Source organism: Oryx dammah, unplaced genomic scaffold (assembly GCF_014754425.2).
Source record: "Oryx dammah isolate SB20612 unplaced genomic scaffold, SCBI_Odam_1.1 HiC_scaffold_4, whole genome shotgun sequence".
In the NCBI taxonomy this organism is placed as follows: domain Eukaryota; kingdom Metazoa; phylum Chordata; class Mammalia; order Artiodactyla; family Bovidae; genus Oryx; species Oryx dammah.
Window position 1 is genome coordinate 87,972,967 of NW_024070188.1, and position 21,561 is coordinate 87,994,527.

General features: G+C 47.6%; 1 protein-coding gene across 4 annotated transcripts; it reads right to left on the reverse strand.

Moving 5' to 3' along the window:
• Window positions 1-4,919: 4,919 nt before the first annotated feature.
• Window positions 4,920-18,147, reverse strand: MPC1 (mitochondrial pyruvate carrier 1). Of its 4 annotated transcripts, none has more exons than XM_040239174.1 (5): window positions 17,916-18,133; window positions 8,813-8,816; window positions 6,512-6,608; window positions 5,799-5,931; window positions 4,920-5,450 (listed from the first exon to the last, which is right to left on the reverse strand). In XM_040239174.1, exons 1-5 carry the CDS (start codon window positions 17,984-17,986, stop codon window positions 5,426-5,428), a joined length of 330 nt encoding a protein of 109 aa, XP_040095108.1. In that variant the 5' UTR covers window positions 17,987-18,133; the 3' UTR covers window positions 4,920-5,425. The 4 variants fall into 4 exon arrangements, with proteins under 4 accessions (XP_040095108.1, XP_040095107.1, XP_040095109.1 ...); XM_040239173.1 differs by lacking the exon at window positions 8,813-8,816 and adding an exon at window positions 16,617-16,620; XM_040239175.1 differs by lacking the exon at window positions 8,813-8,816 and having other exon boundaries at window positions 17,916-18,147.
• Window positions 18,148-21,561: the final 3,414 nt, after the last annotated feature.

Genomic DNA, 21,561 nt, shown 5'->3' on the forward strand with positions numbered 1-21,561 from the left:
AAAAATCGAGCAGAAAAGGAAAGATTGAGTATCCTGTTCTTGACTGTGGCCCATGTCCAGATGTAAGTGAAGAGTTAATGGAATAACGCGCTACCTTATAGCAAAGCTCTGATAACTAGACATAGAAAGCACTGTCCAGCTGCCCTTGTGACTGTCTAGGTAAGAGTTACCACCTGGGGCCGGTACCACCCTCCCACCCCTGGGGTCAGCCTCTGCCCTCCTCCAGGCCAGGACCCTGCCTGGGTGACAGACGCCTCGTGTGACTCTGCTCCGTGCGCTCCCTCCAGGCCTGAAAACCGAGTTCTTCGGAGAGAATGACAGGCTGTGGAAGCGCTCCCATGTAACGCCGGGTGTCAGGACCGCAGATTGGGTGACTACTTGTGTTTTGGATACCCTCAGCCAACCCCCCTGCACAAACACATCTGAGAAGATGCCTGAGAAGTCCCAGACGAACATGTAAGAAGGCACAGTCCCTGAGCCTGGCCGGAGGTGCCACGTGGCCCCGTGGCGGGCGGGAGCAGCCTTTGCAGGAGGTGTGGGGCATGGCCAGCGAGGTGGGAGGAATGTCACCAAAGGGGCCTGTGGATTTCCCAGCCGCCACGTCTGTGCCGGGACATGCAGGTCCAGCCCAGGACAGCGCAGCACACTCGTCATGGCGCCCACCTCTGCCCCGTGACCCGTCAGAGAAAGGAAGTGTCCTTTCCTGGACGAAGTCCTCGTGGGCCTTTGACACGTGACAGTCGACGTCACTCATGGAAGTGTCACAATGCAGGCTTTGAACCCTGCATTTTATTATTTGAAATGAAAACCATTTTGAGCCCTGGAGTATTATTTTCAGACAGAACATTATACGTGGCAGTTTAAAAAATCGAAAATGTGTTGATCGAAATGTGTTGATTCACTACCAGCTGAACCACTAAATGTGTCGACTAAAAAAAGATGTACAACTTGAGAGTTGGGAGTTAAGTTTTACTTGGGGCAGAATGAGGACTGCAGCCCGGGAGGCAGCATCTCAGAGAGCTCAGAGAGCCTGCTCCAAAGAGGCAGTCGGGGAAAGTCAATATATAAGTTTTTGGCGAAAGGGGTGTTCACTACCATGAAGCAGTCATCTTACAAAAGGTTTTCTGTCAGTCATGAGGGTCTGACATCACCACGAAGGGATTTAGCGCTTCTCTCAATATGCCAGGATTGAGATCATAAAATCTGTTTCTAAAACATCCAGCTATCTAAAGACCTGTCCCACCAGATTCCCTGGAGCACTGAGTGCCTCCCTCCACCCTGAACTCCCTCGGTGGGTGTTGAAAGTCAATGGCTATCGCAGCACGGGGTTCAGTCTCCATAGAGGCAGATGGCCTTTGCTGTTCAGCCGTTGGCAATGCTCTTGGTAAGTGCCAATGGTGGCTCAGACAGTAAAGCATCTGTCTACAATGAGGGAGACCTGGGTTCTATCCCTGGGCCAGGAAGATCCCCTGGAGAAGGAAATGGCAATCCACTCCAGTACTATTGCCTGGAAAATCCCATGGACAGAGGAGCCTGGTAGGCTACAGTCCATGGGGTCCCAAAGAGTCAGACATGACTGAGCGACTTCATTTCACTACCAACCCAAACTTGGGTCTCCTTGCCCGCACAGTAAAGCCAACCCGCTGACCCTGGGCTGTGGGGAAGGAATGGGCAGTGTTTACTGCAGGTGATGAGCAAGGAGTCTGGACAGCTGGTGCTCCGAACAGCCCGGCTCCCTGTGGGTTTCAGCAAAGTGTGTTTACAGGCCAGATGAGGGAGGGGGTTCCAGGGAGAGTGATCAGTTCTCTGATTGGTTGATGGTGAGGTCACAGATTCTGAAATTCTGAAAGAGATGGGAATACCAGACCACTTAACCTGCCTCTTGAGAAATCTGTATGCAGGTCAGGAAGCAACAGTTAGAACTGGACATGGAACAACAGACTGGTTCCAAATAGGAAAAGGAGTACGTCAAGGCTGTATATTGTCACCCTGCTTATTTAACTTCTATGCAGAGTACATCATGAGAAACTCTGGGCTGGATGAAGCACAAGCTGGAATCAAGATTGCTGGGAGAAATATCAATAACCTCAGATATGCAGATGACACCACGCTTATGGCAGAAAGTGAAGAGGAGCTAAAAAGCCTCTTGATGGGAGTGAAAGAGGAGAGTGAAAAAGTTGGCTTAAAGCTCAACATTTAGAAAACGAAGATCATGGCATCCGGTCCCATCACTTCATGGGAAATAGATGGGGAAAGAGTGGAAACAGTGTCAGACTTTATTTTTGGGGGCTCCAAAATCACTGCAGATGGTGACTGCAGCCATGAAATTAAAAGATGCTTACTCCTTGGAAGGAAAGTTATGACCAACCTGTATAGTATATTCAAAAGCAGAGACATTACTTTGTCAACTAAGGTCCGTCTAGTCAAGGCTATGGTTTTTCCTGTGGTCATGTATGAATGTGAGAGTTGGACTATGAAGAAGGCTGAGCGCTGAAGAATTGATGCTTTTGAACGGTGGTGTTGGAGAAGACTCTTGAGAGTCCCTTGGACTGCAAGGAGATCCAACCAGTCCATTCTGAAGGAGATCAGCCCTGGGATTTCTTTGGAAGGAATGATGCTAAAGCTGAAACTCCAGTACTTTGGCCACCTCATGCGAAGAGTTGACTCATTGGAAAAGACTCTGATGCTGGGAGGGATTGGGGGCAGGAGGAGAAGGGGACAACCCAGGATGAGATGGCTGGATGGCATCATGGACTCGATGGACGTGAGTCTGAGTGAACTCCAGGAGTTGGTGATGGACAGGGAGGCTTGGCGTGCTGCGATTCATGGGGTCACAAAGAGTCGGACACGACTGAGCGACTGAACTGAAGTAAGGTCACAGGGAGGGGTCAGGTGTTCACAAGATCAACCCTCAGGCACTGATATGTCTGGGGACCATGTGCTTTTGGTCTAGTAGTTGACTTCTTCCTTTAGGAGGGGGTTTTAGCATCCATGAGACAGCTCAGGAATGAGCACCAGAGACGTCATCTGGGGGCTTGAGAGGCGGGCTCAGTGAAGGACCGGGGGAGGGGTCAGCCCCGGAAGGTCATCGGGTCCTGCTCCGTTGGGCTTTTAGAGTAATCACATTCGCACCAGACCGAGCCCTGTGTTCCTGTTTCAGCTGTTATTGCCGCTGTTATTACCGTGTTAGTGAACGTATATATGGCTAACATTTACGTATTTATGTTGGCTTGGCGTTCTCTACTGACACTCCACCCAATACCCAGGTGAGATGCCCTGTGGGTACCCTGCAGGGAGCAGGCACTGCGCCTGGAGGGCAGATCAAATAGCCACCACGTTCTGTGAAAACTCACTTCTCATGTCGCCCCAAGACAGGGCTTGGTACGTTCACAGGAGGAGCACAGAGCTGGAGGGCCCGGAGTCCATGCTCCTAGGAGGGCTCCGTCCAGCCCGCTGGGAGAACGAAGTTTTAATACCATTTGGCCAGTCTCTTTGATGAGATTTTCACTTACAAACGGAATGCCCGAGTGTTCTAAGTGTCCTTTCTGCTAATGATTCACCGGTCATTTTAAAGGAACCGAGAACCTTTAAGAGAATAAGTCTGGTTCTGGGCCACAGCTGTCCTGTTGGTGCTGACGCTGAAGGGAGTTAGGAGTCGGATTCCAGCCAGCAACGCTGCACCCGCACCTTTTCTCGTCGTTCCTCTGGGGTCCTGGCATGTGTCCTCGCCGGGACTCTGCACAGAGAACGGGGAGCTGAGGGCCGCCTGAGACCCGCTGTGGGAAGCTGGCCCCCGGGGCCCCTCAGCTCCCGCTCGGATGTGGGCCGTGCCCCTTGCGGGGCCCATGGGTCCTTTCCCCGAGCCCTGCGCCCACATCCACTCAGGGCAGAAGCGGCCCTGCCAGCCTGTCCGCATTTCCTCACCAGGTGCCCAGGAGTGAGAGCTGGCAGATGGTATCAGTCTCCCAACTGACACCTGGAGCTAGGCGGGCTCCTCCCTGGCACTAGAGACGGGTAGGACGAGTTCTCCAAGGTGCAAGGGGGAGGGGAGGATCCCAAACCGCAGACCAACAGTGGTGGCTCCGGACGGGACAGGCGCGAGGCTCCTTTACGTGCAGCTGGATGGTTTGCGTTGCTTACAAGTTGTTACTTGTGCAACCGGTCCAGCAGGAGGCGCTGTTTAATTAAGCCCATCCAGGCTCTGATCCAAAGTTCCTTTCAACCACCCTCCCCTGCAGGCAGGCAGCCGTGGAGGCAGGAACCTGACGGCGGGGGATGGCGGGGGAAGGGCTTGTCCCCGGCCCCCCATCTGTGGTGGATGCAGCCTCGACGCAGGAGGCCCCAGTCACACAGGCCCCCTGCCCCCTTGCCTCTAGTTCAGTGGGGACAGGCTGGCTGAGAAGAGGGGACACAGAGCCTGCAGACTCCTCTGTCCATCTGCCTCCCTTGTCCATTACCGCCAGAGCACAGCAAACCCGCCCCCGTCCGCGGGGGGTGGGTTAGAAACCCCAGCTGTGCTGCATGCTGACCCGAGGCATCAGGACAGGCTCCCCGGGGTCGCCCCACCCCCGCCCTCCCCTCCCGGAGCCCCGCACGGCGCTGGCCACGCGGTGTCAACGTGTGCCGGGGGGCCTGCAGTCCCCACGGCTTCCATGCCAACAGCACGGGTGTGCCCAGGACACCTCGGCAGGGTCCAGGTGCAGGCCCAGAGGCACCCACTTTCCATTGCCTGCCCACAAGGCAGAGGGCACCATGAGCAGCAGGGACTGGGGGTGGCCTCCGGAAACAGGCCCCAGCCTGTCACTGCCCCCGGCCGGCTCACCCACTTTCAGGGAGCTCAGTTTTCACCTGTAAGTGTCCTTTCTGGGATACAGTTCTTCAGTTTTTTAACAAACACAGCAAGGTATTTAATCATACTCTTTTTGACAAATATTTAAATCATTTATTGCCATTAATTTACAGCATTTCAATATACACACTGCACAGAAGTACAAACAGCTTTTCAAATACTGGCAATGTGCTTTCCAGTATGCGGCCAGCTGTCAGCCGGGTCATGGTCATTAAGGACATGACTTCTGAGTACTTAAATGCTAATGGTTACAAATTTTGTTCTCTTCAGCTTTTCACTAAGTATATTCTTATAGATAATACACATATTACTGCAGATAAAACCTTCATTGAGAATTATTAAATTGATTGCATATTTGTGCTACTCTTTCTGAAGAGAAGGAAAATATTCAGTACTCGTAAGGCAGCAGAGAGTTGGTTTACGGACTCTGCTATGTCTAGAAAAATAGTCTGGTTAGTAAAAACAGCATTCTGCGTATTTTCCTCAGCAAGACTATTCATGATGGTGGAATCCATGACTCAGCAACAGCAGCTGGCGATGCAGTCCCTTCAAAGGCCGGTTCTTCATCTCCCATTGTTACGCTGATGCCTTTTTAGACATCCTGGGAAGAAGCACAAGGCAAAACCCCGTGAGGAAACAACTTCTCCACCAGCCTCAAAGGTCAGGAGGGCTTTAAGAAAGGTCATGGAGAGCTTGACCTAACACTTATTTCCGAGTCAGGATTTTACAGAAACAGTGATCGCCTACTTCATGCCAATGTTCCTGTTTTAATCAGTGACTTTTCACTGTGTATTAACCACCCAATCACTGTTTCAAATTCTCGGCATAGTTTTGCTCTGAATCAAGTCGTCCCAGCTGGGATGCACTTCTGTCCACACCCACCCCTAGCGATTTCTGCTCTACTCCGCCCAGCTCCTCAAAACACAAAGGGTGGGAGGGGTCTGCTCACTCGTGCCGGATCAGCCGTCCTCCCTGGATGAGCTGCGCGACTTCGTTGGTGGCGTGGCAGGCAAACAGGAGCCAGTTCCGAGGCTGCACCTTGTAGGCGAATCTCATGAACGTGAGGGAGTAACAGCAGAGGGCTGTCAGGACACGCAAGACAGACAGTGACTGACAGCAGCCAGGAGCAAGGGCTGCTGGGCCGACTGCCTCAACACAGGAGCGTCTTCTGCTACGACCTTTACATGCTTCCGCAGACGGGAAACTCATGAGATGGTTTGCCCCGTTGCTGGGTACTCTCATTTATTAAAGTCAGTGCACGGACATCAGTTCTGAGCTCCTTTTCTGTCCCCTAGAGTTGTTTATAGTCTGTCATCTGAAAGACCTGCTATTTAATCCCCTCAACATGTTTTAAGGTCAAATATTAAGAGGTTCAAGTAAACTCAAAAGATACTTTTTCTGAATAAAGCTTAAGAGGACACACTCTTTAACTGGGGGCACTAACTCTGAAAGGCAGACAGGACCCTAACAAATACTTCTAAACACAGCAGCCCAGCTGCTCCCTGCTGTGTGACGTAAGGTCCTTCAATGCCAGCAGGCTCTCTGTGGCACTTTCTAACGTGACTGCAGTATCTGGGGCGGCAGACTTGGAACGTGCGCAGGAGCTGTACCGTGCTATAATCACACCTAATCCCTCCCAATCGTCCACACCTGCGTCCTTACCAAATGTCATCCGCCCGCTGATGATCTCTGGGGACTTCTTCATGTCATTGATGGCGGCAATGGGAAGACCCCAGTTGGCTACTGGGCCCCAAAAGTGCTGTGAAAAATGAGGAGAGAAAGAAGAGGAAAAGTGAAGATGGAGCCATGAACAGCTGCAACTTCTTCTACCTTAGATGGTAACGCGAACTGTGCGGTTAACCCCTGGAAGGTTACCAGGCAGGCAGGCGCTGGGTTGTGCAAGTGCTGGCCTATGAATCAGCAGTTCTCACAGGTGAGACCCCAAACTGAAGGGAGCAGGCACTTTACCAAGGTCCCTGCTAACTTCCAGATGACAGGTAAGTAATCTCTATCTCATTTAGAGAATTTTCAAATGAGATCAACTTCTTGCATAATTCAATCTTGCCACAACTTAACTTAAACCTTGTTAGAACTATTCTCTGCAATGTTTAAATCTATCAGAACTTTTTTTTTCAAGTTTTCATTAAGATATGTGTCGGTATCTCTTAAAATACAGACCCTAAGTTGGATACTTTTTGTGAAGAAAATAACTTAGAAAGGGAAGAAACTGCTTTCAGTTCATATGATCATATTCAGATCAGAGAACCAAAAAAATCTATACTTGGAACCTCAGATAGTATGAAATTCATATTGAAAAATAATTTTAAAATAATAGTAGCAAGCTATATTTAGAAAATGGACCAACTGTTTCTTACCGGCAACCACAGCCATCACAGGCCACCAAAACTTAGTTGTCCATGTTGAACAGCAGTGACAGCCAATTTAATTTAATTTCTGAGGCTGAAATAAGCCCAGGGGCTTTCCCTATTAAATTAAAACTTGTCTTGTTTATGCACAATTTGCAAATAATACTTGAAAGTATGAGGGAGGGAATCCCTGGCGCCAGTGGTTAGGCCTCAGTCTCTCATTTCGGAGGCCCAGGTCTGATCCATGGCTGGGAAACTAAGATTCCCACAAGCTACGTGGCACAGCTGAAAAAAATAAAAGTAAAATATGAAGGAAACCACACATCATTGGCTAAAGACCCTTTTTGGTTATCAGAACATTAAGCAGTGCTTTATTTCTGCCTATCAGAGCATTTAAGATAAGTTTAGACTGCAGAATACATTTCTAGATCTGCATTTTTAAATACTGACCAAGATTCACTAAAATTCAAAACCTAAGAATGAGAAAGAAGAGAAATGCAAAAAAAAAAAAAAAAAAAGATGAGAATTCCCTTTGTCATGATCTAATACTCTGAAATGTTTGCACGATACGCTTGATGCAAGCACGAGGCAGAAGCTATCTAGCATCAGAGCTGTCCTGGGCCAGCATGCTGAGAACTGTGGCGTCCACATCTGAGTTACGGACCCTGTAACCTAGGCACAGCTGGTGCACAGAACCTCTGAGGTGCTGGGGTGGCTAATTAGTCCTGCTTCCAGACTGGATTCTGAGACACACCCGGCTGAACCTTTCCTAGTTCTGGTGTCTAGATGAGGGCTAGCCATTTCCCTTCTTCCTCATCCTCCAGACCTCCAGTGACACAATGTCTCCCCCTCCTCACCTGCCTACTTCAGGGAGGGACCTGTCCTTCCCTTGCGGCCCCTCACTTTATCCCACATCATCTTCTTCTCCGCCTTTTTTTTAATCGGGTCAGTCTACTCCCATCACTTGCTGTCTAACTGTTCCCCATCACTCTGCTCTGCTCAGCGACCTCTGCATCTACACATCACGCACACGGCTCCCTGCGGGGCTCGGCCATACCAGGCGTCTGCATCACAGCTGTGGCCAGACAGTGGAGGCCTTGGCGTGAATCTGAAACCTGAGGCAGGGTGGGGACTTCCGGTCACGTGACAGCGTTCACAGTCTCACTGGCCTGAGTGTAGGGTTATATGACACAGGGTTCTGCAAGTCAAGGGCTATATATACACTTGAGGTTATAAGCACTGAGATATACTTAAGATACATTTCTTAAAAAGAACATAGAGGGTAACTATAATTTCAAAACTAGTTACGAAATTATCTAACCGCAGAATACATCTTTTCTATCTAGTACGAGGTTCCAGTTGTCACTTCGCTGCTCCGGAGTAACGTCTGGCCTGTGCTGCAGATAGGTGTAGGTCAGTGCGCTGGTCCTCTAGAGAAGTCCGAGTCCAGAGGGGACCTCGAGGACCCAGGGGGCACTGGAGGCGCCCCCAGCCAGAGGCCTGTAGGATGGAGGCAGGATGTGCTATTTCCTGTCCATAACTCTGCTATGGCACAAAGTCTGCAGAAGCCTTGAGCGAAGGAGAGATAGGCTCTTACCGTGCTATTTCGTGAGGAGTCGCCGAGATTTGGACAGGAAACACATAGGGAAGGAAAAAAAAAAAGATCAGATGCTTAGAAACATTTCAGTTTCTTTAACGGCACACGTGTCCACGTCTCAGTAACAGAACTACAACACAAGCAGCACATTTTTAAAAAAGATGAGTTAGTGATATTTCTAATAACAACCTTTACCTAATGAAAGTAAACCTTAATTTTATCAAAAATAAACTTAATCCTTAAAGCCAGGCTATCCAATAGGAAGACAATGCAAGTCACACACAGGAGCCACATAAGGAAGTTAAAGATTTCTAGAAACTATGTTAACGAAAAAACGAAAAACAGGAGTTAACCTTATTTATTCCAATGTTTCAAAATATTTTAATTTGGACATGTAATCAAGAACAACCTCACAATGAGGCATTTTGCATTCTTTTTTGGCTCTAAGTCTCTGAGATCCAGTGGGCGCCAACACTCCCCAGACACCTCAGCCTACACTGGCCACCCTCCATGAGCTCCACAGCCACTTGGGGCTGAGGGTTCTCAGACTGGACAGCACGGGCTTCAAGGGAGCATTTATTTGAATACAACTAGTTGGACATAAGCACAGTGCTGCAGAATTCTATCCACAACGAACTTTCTACTCTTACTAACAGGCTATCACCAGAACATAAGCCCCTAAAAATAGGTATGTAATTCTATATTCTGTTCATGACTAAAACTCTGGTCCAAGTGAAACCCAGCATTCACAAGGCATTCAAACAATGTTTGCTGAATGAAGAGAAAAATCTTTCAATGTTAATTGTTTTCCTGAATGTTAAAACTAATGCCATTCAGAAATATGTCGAGTTACTTTTATTGCTGAAAGGGTAGTTCTTCTTTCCAGGATATAGCTGAATAGTTCTGTTAAGGCAAACTCTTATTAAAGTACAGCTTACTTCCCTGGTGGCTCAGATGGTAAAGTGTCTGTCCACAATGCTGGAGACCGGGGTTCAATCCCTGGGTCGGGAAGACCCCCTGGAGAAGGAAATGGCAACGCACTCCAGTACTATTGCCTGGAAAATCCCATGGACAGAGGAGCCTGGTAGGCTACAGTCCATGGGGTCGCAGAGTCAGACACAACTGAGCGACTTCACTTTCACTGAAAGAATCACTGGAATAAAACGATAAAAATCTTTATACACACAGTCACGTCCGAAGAACTCATCTTGTCCTTTTGTTCTTGGGCATGTCGCGCCATTCCCCCATCCAGGAATGACACCCACGCCTTGCCCCCTGCACTGGAGGCAGAGTCTCAACCGCTGAATCACCAGGGAGGCCCCTCCTCTAGTTGTTTCGATTTATAGGGCTCAAGGAAGTTCTGATTTTCAGCATGAAAGTACCTGCCAAAGGTGCTAATTATACACTTCAAGTAGCTTCCATTAAGAACTACGACCAGCCTAGAAAGAGCCCGTCTTTCACAGTTAAGTGAGCTGTTCTAACAGATGACATTTCCACTGTGGAACAAGCAGGTCTCAGCTGAGCACAGGGCTTTACTGGGGGGCAACGTCCTGAGCTGGTCAGGACAGGGTCTGGCAGTTTACAGGCTGCAGTCACCTCTGAGGGTTGCTCTCCTCTGTTCAGGGTCTGGCAGAGGCCTTTTATTCACCGATCAATGACCAATGGCTGATTTTTTTTTTCCTACAAATTATTTCAGAAATATTTCAAGATGTAGTTCTTAAAATCCAAAATGTCAACTTGATAATTTAGTTTTCAATTCAGAACTCTCTCCTTGGATTGTACAATAGTTCAAACTCTACCCTATTTTATAACAGGTGACCTTAGGGCAGATTATAGAGGAATGTGAAGGAGGAATTAACTTCTGCCACCATTCCCTGCTCAGTACAAAAGTCCTACGTGAAACTGATCACAAAAATAATGTTGATCACATCACTTTAATAGTGGTTTAATGATTATAAAACGACCTTGAGAATAAAACTGTTCTAAACATCCTTGGGAAATACAAAAATCCACAACTCAACGTCTCTTAATTCTGCGTCAGAGTTGTCCAAAACGTGAATCAACTATCAGTCAAAAAATCTAAAAAGGACATTGGTGCCGGGCCAAACTAGAAAAGAAAAGTTTCCCAGTATGAATAGCTATTCTAAAGAAAGATAAACCTAAAAGCAACACAAACTGCACCTGGGGACAGAAATGTGAAACTGTGTGGAGAACACCCTCTCTCCACTCGGGACGCTGCCTGTACTTCAGTGAAGGTCAAAAAACCTCAAAACGGATACAGGTTTTCTTGGTTCACTTGACCTTGAATTTTCGTGAAGGAGAAACCAGGTAAGAATGTTGATGGAGGGACTTCCCTGGTGGTCCAGTGGCTAAGACTGTACTGCCAATGCAGGGAGCCCCAGGGTTGATCCCTGGTCAGGGAACAAAACCCCACCTGCCCCAACTAAGATCCACCTGCCCCAACTAAAGATTCCACCTGACCCAACAAAAGATCTCGCACAGTCAAATAAATAAATAATTAAAAAAAAAAAAAGCCGAATGATGATGGAGGTGACAGAGGAGGAGGACCAGGACCACCCTGAATAAATGTTTTTCTTTTCCTCCTTTATTTGAATACTGCTTGTCTGGTCCCAAGTCTCTTCCACACCCATTTTTATTTTCAACAAGTCTCCTGGGCACTGACAATTTGTTTCCTTTTCCTAAAATTACTGACAGTAATTGTTAGCTTTCTCTGTGAGTACTCTGGGTAATTTAGGTAATTTATAACTTGCTTTCAGTTCAGTTCAGTCGCTCAGTCGTGTCCGAGTCTTTGCGACCCCATGAATCACAGCACGCCAGGCCTCCCTGTCCATCACCATCTCCCGGAGTTCACTCAGACTCATGTCCATCGAGTCCGTGATGCCATCCAGCCATCTCATCCTCGGTCGTCCCCTTCTCCTCCTGCCCTCAATCCCTCCCAGCATCAGAGTCTTTTCCAATGAGTCAACTCTTTGCATGAGGTGTCCAAAGTACTGGAGTTTCAGCTTTAGCATCATTCCTTCCAAAGAAATCCCAGGGTTGATCTCCTTCAGAATGGACTGGTTGGATCTCCTTGCAGTCCAAGGGACTCTCAAGAGTCTTCTCCTTATACAGTACTAAAAGGATTCTAGCATAGTCTGTCTATATCGCTCCTGAGAGTAAAGTAAGATTCTGAGATATTCTAGACTGCAATTCTCTTAGAGGCTGGAAATGGTGACCACCATTTCATTTATTCTCACCAACTTTTACCTGATTTTCTACTTCAAGTTAAAATCATAGTGTTTTTACAAATCATAATGTGTGATATTCAACTGGTCAAAACTAAACTGGAAGGCAGAAAAGAAACTCTTGTGGCCAGTTCTGCTTCTACACTCAGCCTCAGAAAGTGTTTGAAGGTCATTTACATGACAGGGAAGCAAAGCCAAGGGCAGGGTATGGAAGCTTGTGGCAGAGAAGGGAGACATACACAGGAAAAACGGGTGCAAAGAAAGCACTGACACCTTCTTTTCAAAACCATTTTTGTGCGTAACTACTTCCCTTCAAATCTTAAATATACACTCCTGTTTTGGCTTCACAACTTTGGCATCCAGAGGGTCTGCGTGGTTTGGATCTTAGTTTTCCCACATGGCTAGGGAAATGCTGGACCATCTGGTGTCTGAGGACCAGTCAGCTCTAACATTCTATTCTATTTGGAAAGAATTCTGTTTTCCCCTGCAACTTCTCCCTTGGGTATTAACTATAAATTCTTAAAGCTCTCCTGGAAGCTTAGAAGTTAAAATTAACAGAATAGAAAACCTTATTAACTGGAGAATACTCACTACAAACACCCAACTTACCTGGAGTTTATAAGAGCATGCTGACTGATAAACTGATTTTCTAACATTCATGATCTAGGCTTACTTAAGAAGACCTCCTTTGCACATATGTGCACATAAACATCCATTCACTCCTCTAGGAAGGGGAATAAATCTCTAGTATAAACATGCACAGACTTTGACAGACCACAAAACACACATCCTATCTCCAAGCTTAGCTGCTCCTTCTAATTTACTTTTCTTAATTCAGGAGGGAGAATAAAAGGAGAGGACCCCCCCCCCCGAAAAAAAAAGCTATCTTCTTTTGCTTTCCACTGATAAGGTATGTGACGACATAATTTATTCTTCTTTAGAAAGATAACAGAATAGAGATCCAGAAAGTTCTTGATTCAAGACTTTCATTAAGGTAAGAAGAAGAAATCAGGGAAAGGAAAGCTGAAAGGCACCAAAAGGAGAGTACCAGGAACTCAGGGACTAAGCACGGAATATTCATAAAAATACAAGTTAATAGAACATTTCTTTCGGTAAGTATACACAGCACTATGCTGTGTTATCAAACAGTTACCAAAGCACAAAAACCAAGAAATTTGTCCAAGACTGAACTGACACAGCTGGAAAGCAACAGGGCTCGGATTCAAACCTATCATTCAAATTTAATACTAGGTGCAATAATACTGCCAGCACTCACAACAAAAACTATTGCTAATTATTTAATATTTTAATACTGAGACCCTATTTTAATGTCCCAGTTGTCCGAGTAATGCTTTTTAGAGCTGTTTTCATCCATACCAGATCCAAACAAAATCCACACACCGCCTTTGGTTACAGCCTGCTCTTTCAACTCAGGTTTCTCAACCAAAAAAAAAAAAAAAAAATCAACATTTTAAAATACACTTGAAAATTCACTTCAGTAAGAAAGGCATTTCAATCTTATTCAGAAAATGTAACTGACAGGAGTTTGTAATCTATGTGAAACATGATTTAAAATTTTTGCTGCAGATGTCAACTCTGTCGTTAATAAGATGACTTTAAAACTCTACAACAGCTTTTGTTTGGAAAACCTCTATACCCCTTTGGCAGGCTGTAAGAAGAAGGCTGGAGCTCTTGAGCAGTCCAGGATTGCAAAGAATGCAGAACTGATGAGATGAGCAGGCACAGAACCCCATTTCTGATTGGAGGAGAATATGAAATTGTCTTCTTATTGCTTCATTTGCTTTTGCAGAAGCAAAGCAGGGGCTGTAAGGAAGACTGGAAGAACAAGCAGAGGAAACATCCCTTTAATAAGTTCTGGAGAGAGAAGTCTGTCTTTCTAGGGGAAAAGGCTAATAAAAGAGCTTCTGATGAAACTTTTGATACCAGTCCTCAAACCTGTCCTCAATCACCTCTTGGCAGGCTGGCATGAGATCCCACTGCTGCCGAGAACAGCAGAGAAAACAAGTACAGTAGGACACTCACTTTCTCCGTTCAGTCCACAAAAGTATTTCCAGGTCAAAATACACAGCTTCACACCTTGTGAAAATGAGTGGGACCCTGTAGGGCCTTTCTGGGTACAAAAGCCCCTCCATGCCCCCATTTCTTGTTAAAGAAAAGGGCTTTACTCTCCAAGGCCTTCCTGAAGTTCCCAAGGGCAGATTCAGGCAGTTACTAATGGGGAAAGTGAGGAAACACAGAAAGAAGGAAATGTAAGCATGAAAAGTAATGAAAGAGTAAACAATAATTCAGCGACAAACCAAGTCCTGCTGCTGCTGCTAACTCCTAAAGGGACACACACAACAGTCTAATACAGACCTTTGAGTTGTTCTGCAGGAACAAAGACCCCACCCATGGTGGGGGTGGTGACTACATTCCCACCATAAGTAGTTGGAACTAGAAGATTGTCATTATAGTTATAGTTCAGTCGCTCAGTCGTGTCCAACTCTGCGACCCCGTGAATCGCAGCACACCAGGCCTCCCTGTCCATCACCATCTCCCAGAGTTCATTCAGACTCACGTCCATCAAGTCAGTGATGCCATCCAGCCATCTCATCCTCTGTCGTCCCCTTCTCCTCCTGCCCCCAATCCCTCCCAGCATCAGAGTCTTTCTAATGAGTCAACTCTGCATGAGGTGGCCAAAGTCTGGAGTTTCAGCTTTAGCATCATTCCTTCCAAAGAAATCCCAGGGCTGATCTCCTTCAGAATGGACTGGTTGGATCTCCTTGCAGTCCAAGGGACTCTCAAGAGTCTTCTCCAACATCACAGTTCAAAAGCATCAATTCTTCAGCACTCAGCCTTCTTCACAGTCCAATTCTCACATCCATACATGACCACTGGAAAAACCATAGCCTTGACTAGACGGACCTTAGTCGGCAAAGTAATGTCTCTGCTTTTGAATATGCTGTCTAGGTTGGTCATAACTTCCCTTCCAAGGAGTAAGCGTCTTTTAATTTCATGGCTGCAGTCACCATCTGCAGTGATTTTGGAGCCCAAAAAAATAAAGTCTGACACTGTTTCCACTGTTTCCCCATCTATTTCCCATGAAGTGATGGGACCAGATGCCATGATCTTTGTTTTCTGAATGTTGAGCTTTAAGCCAACTTTTTCACTCTCTTCTTTCACTTTCATCAAGAGGCTTTTTAGTTCCTCTTCACTTTCTGCCATAAGGGTGGTGTCATCTGCATATCTGAGGTTATTGAGACTTCTCCCGGCAATCTTGATCCCAGCTTGTGTTTCTTCCAGCCCAGCGTTTCTCATGATGTACTCTGCATAGAAGTTAAATAAGCAGAGTGACAATATACAGCCTTGACGTCCTCCTTTTCCTATTTGGAAGCAGTCTGTTGTTTCAGATTGTTATTAAGATTCCCCAAATCACCTGGTTACGTCACCACCCACCAGTCAGAAGTCCACAAGCTGATCACACACCCTGCAACTCTCGCTCTTTTGTTTTGTGTCTTTAAGAACCCTTTCTTGAGAGTCATCTGGGAGTCTGGGTCTTTTGAACATGAGCCGCCCCTTCTTGGTTTGCAGGGACCCTGCAATAAACACGGCACTTTCCTTCTCCACCATGCCAGATCAGGAGATTGGCTTTGCTGTGTATCGGGTGCATAGACTCAAGCTCTGTTCAGTAAAATCCACATTTATGATTTTAACTTTTCCCGTAACAGGAAACTTTTTAAAATGTTTCTGCTACAAAGACAGCAAGCTATAATAGAAATACATAGTGATTTGAGGTTTCCAACTATTTTCACACCCCTCACCTGATTTAATGTTCTCAACAACCCAGTGAGACAGGACATTATGATTAAGCCCATTTCATAGATGGGGTCACTAAAGTCCACTGGGATTGACTGCTGGGGATCCCTTGGCCTGAAGTCATTCTTCGGAATCCTAGCTGAGAGCCAAATCTCGCAGCACTTTCCTGGACACTGCAATTCTCTTCCTCATTTAGTCAGAGCTTAATACAATTAAAGCGATGCTAGAGAAGTTATACAACCATTAAAGCTACATGAACCTAACCTCTGAAAATAGGTTAGACCACACATCAAAGCATTCAACTGAAATGTCTGGCTCTCAGACACCTATCTAGTAGAAAAAATATAAATTTAGAAAAGTGGGGCTAACTCTTTCTAATATGGATAAGATTTTATTTTTTTTATTTTTTAGATTTTATTCTTAATTACACCATACAGCCTTATCCTTAGTTGTCCTTAACTATTAGGAAGGCTCATACACAGGAGAAAACATCAGTAAAACCTAAGGTAGTATCTGAAGCTATAGGGAAACTTAACTGCAGGGACTAAGCACACAGCCTCACATGACTACTTTGCTCAGACTTTCCAGGACATTAACCTGATAAATACTGTATTCCACAGTACTAAACATCTATCTTAATTAACCACAGTGCTATACAAGTACAAAAAGTTGTTTTTTTTTTTTAAAAACTCAAGAGTGAAGTTCTTGATCCCAAATTTACAGCAGAAAATTATTTTTCTTACCCTACTGATCTTTAAAATTAGAAGTAAACAGTATTTGCAATAAGATTCAAAATTTTAACAAATTATATATGTATTTTTTACTGGTAAATGAAGCTGCCTTCATACTGTACCCTATGGATGGTTACATTTCTTAGCCGTCATTAACTCTTTCCTACATTAAACTGTTGAAAAACCGTACAGCGCTAAATTTACCTAGGTTTAAGAAAATCACACAAATAAAAACTAAAATTTAAATTTATTCTCCAGGGAAGAATACTGGAGTGGGTTGCCATGCCCTCCTCCAGGGGATCTTCCCCACACGGGGACTGAACCTCTGCAGTCTCCTGCATTGGCAAGCTGGTTCTTCACCACTAGCGCCACCTGGGAAGTCCCCAAATAAACTATATAAAACGGCTTTAAAGTTTTATTAAATATTTTGAAATACAAAGCAGGAGTCTCAAGGCTAGAGATAGAAATAAAATACAGAAAGTGTCTTCAGGGCTTTCATCCCGCCAAAGCCCTTTCTACCTGGAAAGAATCAATGGAAAATACCATGCAAAAAAGCGTGCGCTTGGTTGGCAGAATATTCGTCTGTAAAATTGTGTTGGATATGACTCCCTCCCACCCACGCCTGACCTCCTGAAGCTGAGAAACGCGAAGGACGAGTCGACCCGGCGGGCACGCTGCCCTTGTGGCGGAGAAGGAGCCCCGGCCCCCGCCGCTCCGCCGGCCCCGCGCGACTCCAGGGCGCGCCCTCCCCGCGCCCGGCCGCCGCACATCTGCCAGGCAGGTGCCGGGAGGCGGAGCCCCGGCCCCACCCGCCGGACCCGGCCGGCTCTCAGCGCCCGTCCGCGCCGGGGCTCCACCCGCGCCCCCCTGAAGCGAGGCCCCTGCGCCGCGGCCCCCCAGCCGCCGGCCCGCTACCCCGGGACCCTGCTCGGCTGTCTGGACTCCCGCCCCGCTGCCCGCGCCCCTCGTCACGCGCGCCATCCGCTCCGGAGCCCGGAGCCCTCAGCGCGTCCAGGGTCCGGCCAGGGGACTCGTCACCTCAGGAGTGACCGGGCTCCCGCCCCGCTGCCCGCGGCGCCCCTCGTCACGCGCGCCATCCGCTCCGGAGCCCGGAGCCCTCCGAGGGTCCAGGGTCCGGCCAGGGGACTCGTCACCTCAGGAGTGACCGGGCTCCCGCCCGCCCCGCGCCCCTCGTCGCCTCAGGAGTGACCGGGCTCCCGCCTGCCCCGCGCCCCTCGTCACGCGCGCCATCCGCTCTGGAGCCCGGAGCCCTCTGCGCGTCCAGGGTCCGGCACCGGGGGGACTCGTCACCTCATGAGGTAGTCCCGGAAGTCCTTGCTCCGGACATAGTCCGCCGCCTTCCGCACCAGCGCTCCTGCCATGGCGGTGCCGGACACCTAGCCGCCCGCGGTGCCCTCCCCGCAGCGCCTCGGATCCCAATGACACCGGCGAAGCGGACAGCGCGGACACCGCACCCTACCGCCCGCGCGCGTCACGACAGCTCGGCCCCGCCTTACGGCCGCCGCCCGGCTCTCGGCCTACTGGAGGGCGCTGAGCGCGAGACGGCGGCGCCGATTGGCTGACGCTGGCCTCACACCTCCGCCCCGCCCCTCAGAGGCGGTGCGCGGGGGGAAGGGGGAGGGCCGCTGCCGTAAAACGGCCGGGGCCCGGCGGCGATTGGCTAGCGGTTGCTAGGCAGCCAAGCGGGCGCGCGCCGGGCGGCAAGTGACAGCTTCCTGGCGCGCGGGTCTATCCTCGCCGCCCGCAGGGGCGCGCTACACGCCTCTCGGGTTCTTGCAGCTGCGGCAGGCTCCGGACCGGCGGCGTCCCCAGAAGCCGCCCTCTGTACCGGCAGGAGAGCCGGTCACAAGCTCAGGACCGACCCCGGAGCCGCAGAGCCACGTGCGAGGCGAGCCGCGGGGAGAGGGAGACGTGGGAGCGCCCGGCTGTTCTGGGTTTTGCTTTATTTTTATGGTGAATGTTTTACACTGGCCCAAACTGTGGAGGTATGAGTCAATTAAAAGGCCTTTGGTGGGGAGAGAGCAGGGAGGGGCGGCGGGCCAGAGGCCCTGGGGCATCTCTGGCAAAGACATCAACTGGAACGTAAACACCATTATTATTTACTTATTTTTAATATGGGAGGATGGGAAACGATTTCCAAAGCCACCAAAGGGAGAGAGTCAGAGAAATAGGCCTGCGTCCTTTCCGCAGAATGCCTAAAACGTTAGGGGGCTGTGCCTTCTGATATGAAAATACAGCCCGCAGGACCCTGTGAGGCCTCCTGCGGAGTGGCCTTCCTCCCCACCTCCCCCATTCTCTGCTTTACCAGATAATAGTATCTGATGCACATTTCTGGAGTTGCTTTAAAGATATGAAAACACCCCACCACAAGGAAGATTTAACTACTGTGAGCATATAGCCCCAGGCTGCATGGAGCCAAAGGACTGATAAAGGTAACCCCTGTGACACCACCTTGTTCCCTCACCATTGGCCAGTCAGAGGCTTCTGCACCAGGTGGTCACTGTACCTTGCTATTCCCCTGTCTCACTTGGCTTTTCAAATTGCTTTGCCAAATCCTTTCAGGAAGTTCAGGGTTTTTTAAATTTTTTAAAGGCATAAGCCACGAACTCCTTGCCTAGCCCTGCAGTAAACCTTTCTCTCCTCCAAACGCCAATGTTTCTGTTTGTTTGGCATTAGTGTGTGGGACACAGGAACTTGTGCTAACAGAAAGATCTTTAAGATATGTAGGAAAACAATAAAGGTGCAGAATCCTGTGTGTAGTATGCTAGTCATCTGTGCATAGAGACAAAGAAAGTATATAAATTTGTGTTTCCAAAGATCAAGAGAAATGTTGGGAATGGCTGCCTCTAAGGATGTTAAGGGGGTGAAGGTTGGAGGGTAACTTCTTTGTGTACCCTTTGTTCCTTTTGAAACTTGTACAACGAACATGTGTTATCTATTCAAAATTAATATTAAAGAAGAAAAGAAATGCCTTTGAGAATTGAAATAGCAATCATTTCATTGAATCAGATTTATTTTCTGTCAGGTTGTCTAGAAAAGGCAGAGGAACCAGAGATCAAACTACCAACATCCGTTCGATCATCGAAAAAGCATGAGAGTTCCAGAAAAACACCTACTTCTGCTTCATTGGGGCTTCCCTGGTGGCTCAAAGGTTAAAGCGTCTGCCTGCAATGTGGGAGACCTGGGTTCGATCCCTGGGTCAGGAAGATCCCCTGGAGAAGGAAATGGCAACCCACTCCAGTATTCTTTCCTGGAGAATCCCATGGACAGAGGAGCCTGGTGGGCTACAGTCCACGGGGTCACAGAGTCGGACACGACTGAGCGACTTCACTCACTCTGCTTTATTGACTGCTGTGTGAATCACAACAAACTGTGGGAAATTCTTCAAGTGATGGGAATATCAGACCACCTGACCTGCCTCCTGAGAAATCTGTATGCAGGTCAAGAAGCAACAGTTAGAACTGGACATGGATAAAAAAAAAATAAAATAAAATAAAATTAAAAAAAAAAAAAAAAAAAAAAGAACTGGACATGGAACAACAGACTGGTTCCAAGTTGGGAAAGGAATATGTCAAAAGTGTATATTGTCACCTTGCTTATTTAACTTATATGCAGAGTACATCATGAGAAACGCTGGACTGGATGAAGCACAAGCTGGAATCAAGATTGCCAGGAGAACTATCAGTAACCTCAGATATGCAAATGACACCACCCTTATGGCAGAAAGTGAAGAACTAAAGAGCCTCTTGATGAAAGTGAAAGAGGAGAGTGAAAAAGTTGTCTTAAAACTCAACAGTCAGAAAACTAAGATCATGGCATCCAGTCCCATCACTTCATGGCAAATACACTGGGAAACAATGCAAACAGTGACAGACTTTATTTTTTTGGCACCAAAATCACTGCAGATGGTGACTGCAGCCAGAAAATTAAGAGGCATTTGCTCCTTGGAAGAAAAGTTATGACCAAGCTAGACGGCATATTAAAAAGCAGAGACATTATTTGTCCACAAAGGTCCATCTAGTCAAGGATATGATTTTTCCAGTAGTCATGTACGGATGTGAGACTTGCACTATAAAGAAGGCTGAGGGCCGAAGAATTGATGCTTTTGAACTGTGGTGTAGGAGAAGTCTCTCAAGAGTTCCTTGGACTGCAAGGAGATCCAACCAGTCCATCCTAAAGGAGATCAGTCCTGAATATTCATTGGAAGGACTGATGCTGAAGCTGAAACTCCAATTCTTTGGCCACCTGATGCAAAGAACTGACTTATTGGAAAAGACCCTGATTTTGGGAAAGATTGAAGGCAGGAGGAGAAGGGGACGACAGAGGATGAGATGGTTGGATGGCATCACTGACTCCATGGACATGAGTTTGAGTAGACTCCGGGAGCTGGTGATGGACAGGGAAACCTAGGCGCTGCAGTCCACGGGGTCACAAAGAGTCAGACATGACTGAGTGACTGAGCTGAGGGTGTCTACAGATTACACTAACCTTGATCTTCTGTGAAAGTATACATTATTACTCAATATTACAATCGCAGAATAACACCAAGAAGGTTGTTAGATTCCACTGGTGCTTCATGGTAGTAGTAGGAACTATGACCTAAAAGAAGCAAAGGGGTCTTGATTGTTTGTAGTATCATTATTAAGAGCAGCCATTTGTTCACCACGAAGCACTTTTCAAACAATTTCCTCCTCCTCTCATCAACTCAGAAGGTGAGTGTAAGGAATTGGAACAGCTTTCAGCTGCTGCCTCTGTGTCACTTCAGTCATGTCCAACTCTTGCAACCCCCGGCAACCCCACCAGGCTCCTCTGTGGGATTTCCCAGGCAAGAATGCTGGAGGGGGTTGCCATTTCCTCCTCCAGGGGGTCTTCCCGCCCCAGGGACTGAAGCTGGGTCTTCTGTGACTCCTCCGTTGGCAGGGGGGTCCCTTACCAC

Bases quoted from the DNA above. Each gene is read 5' to 3' on its own strand.
- MPC1 (XM_040239174.1), bottom strand. From the start codon at position 17,986: ATGGCAGGAGCGCTGGTGCGGAAGGCGGCGGACTATGTCCGGAGCAAG. The intron at 5,932-6,511 runs GTAAGGACGCAG...GTGTCCTGACAG, and splicing joins CAGCGGGCGGATGACATTTG to CCCTCTGCTGTTACTCCCTC. The intron at 5,451-5,798 runs GTGAGCAGACCC...GCTTCTTCCCAG, and splicing joins GGACGGCTGATCCGGCACGA to GATGTCTAAAAAGGCATCAG.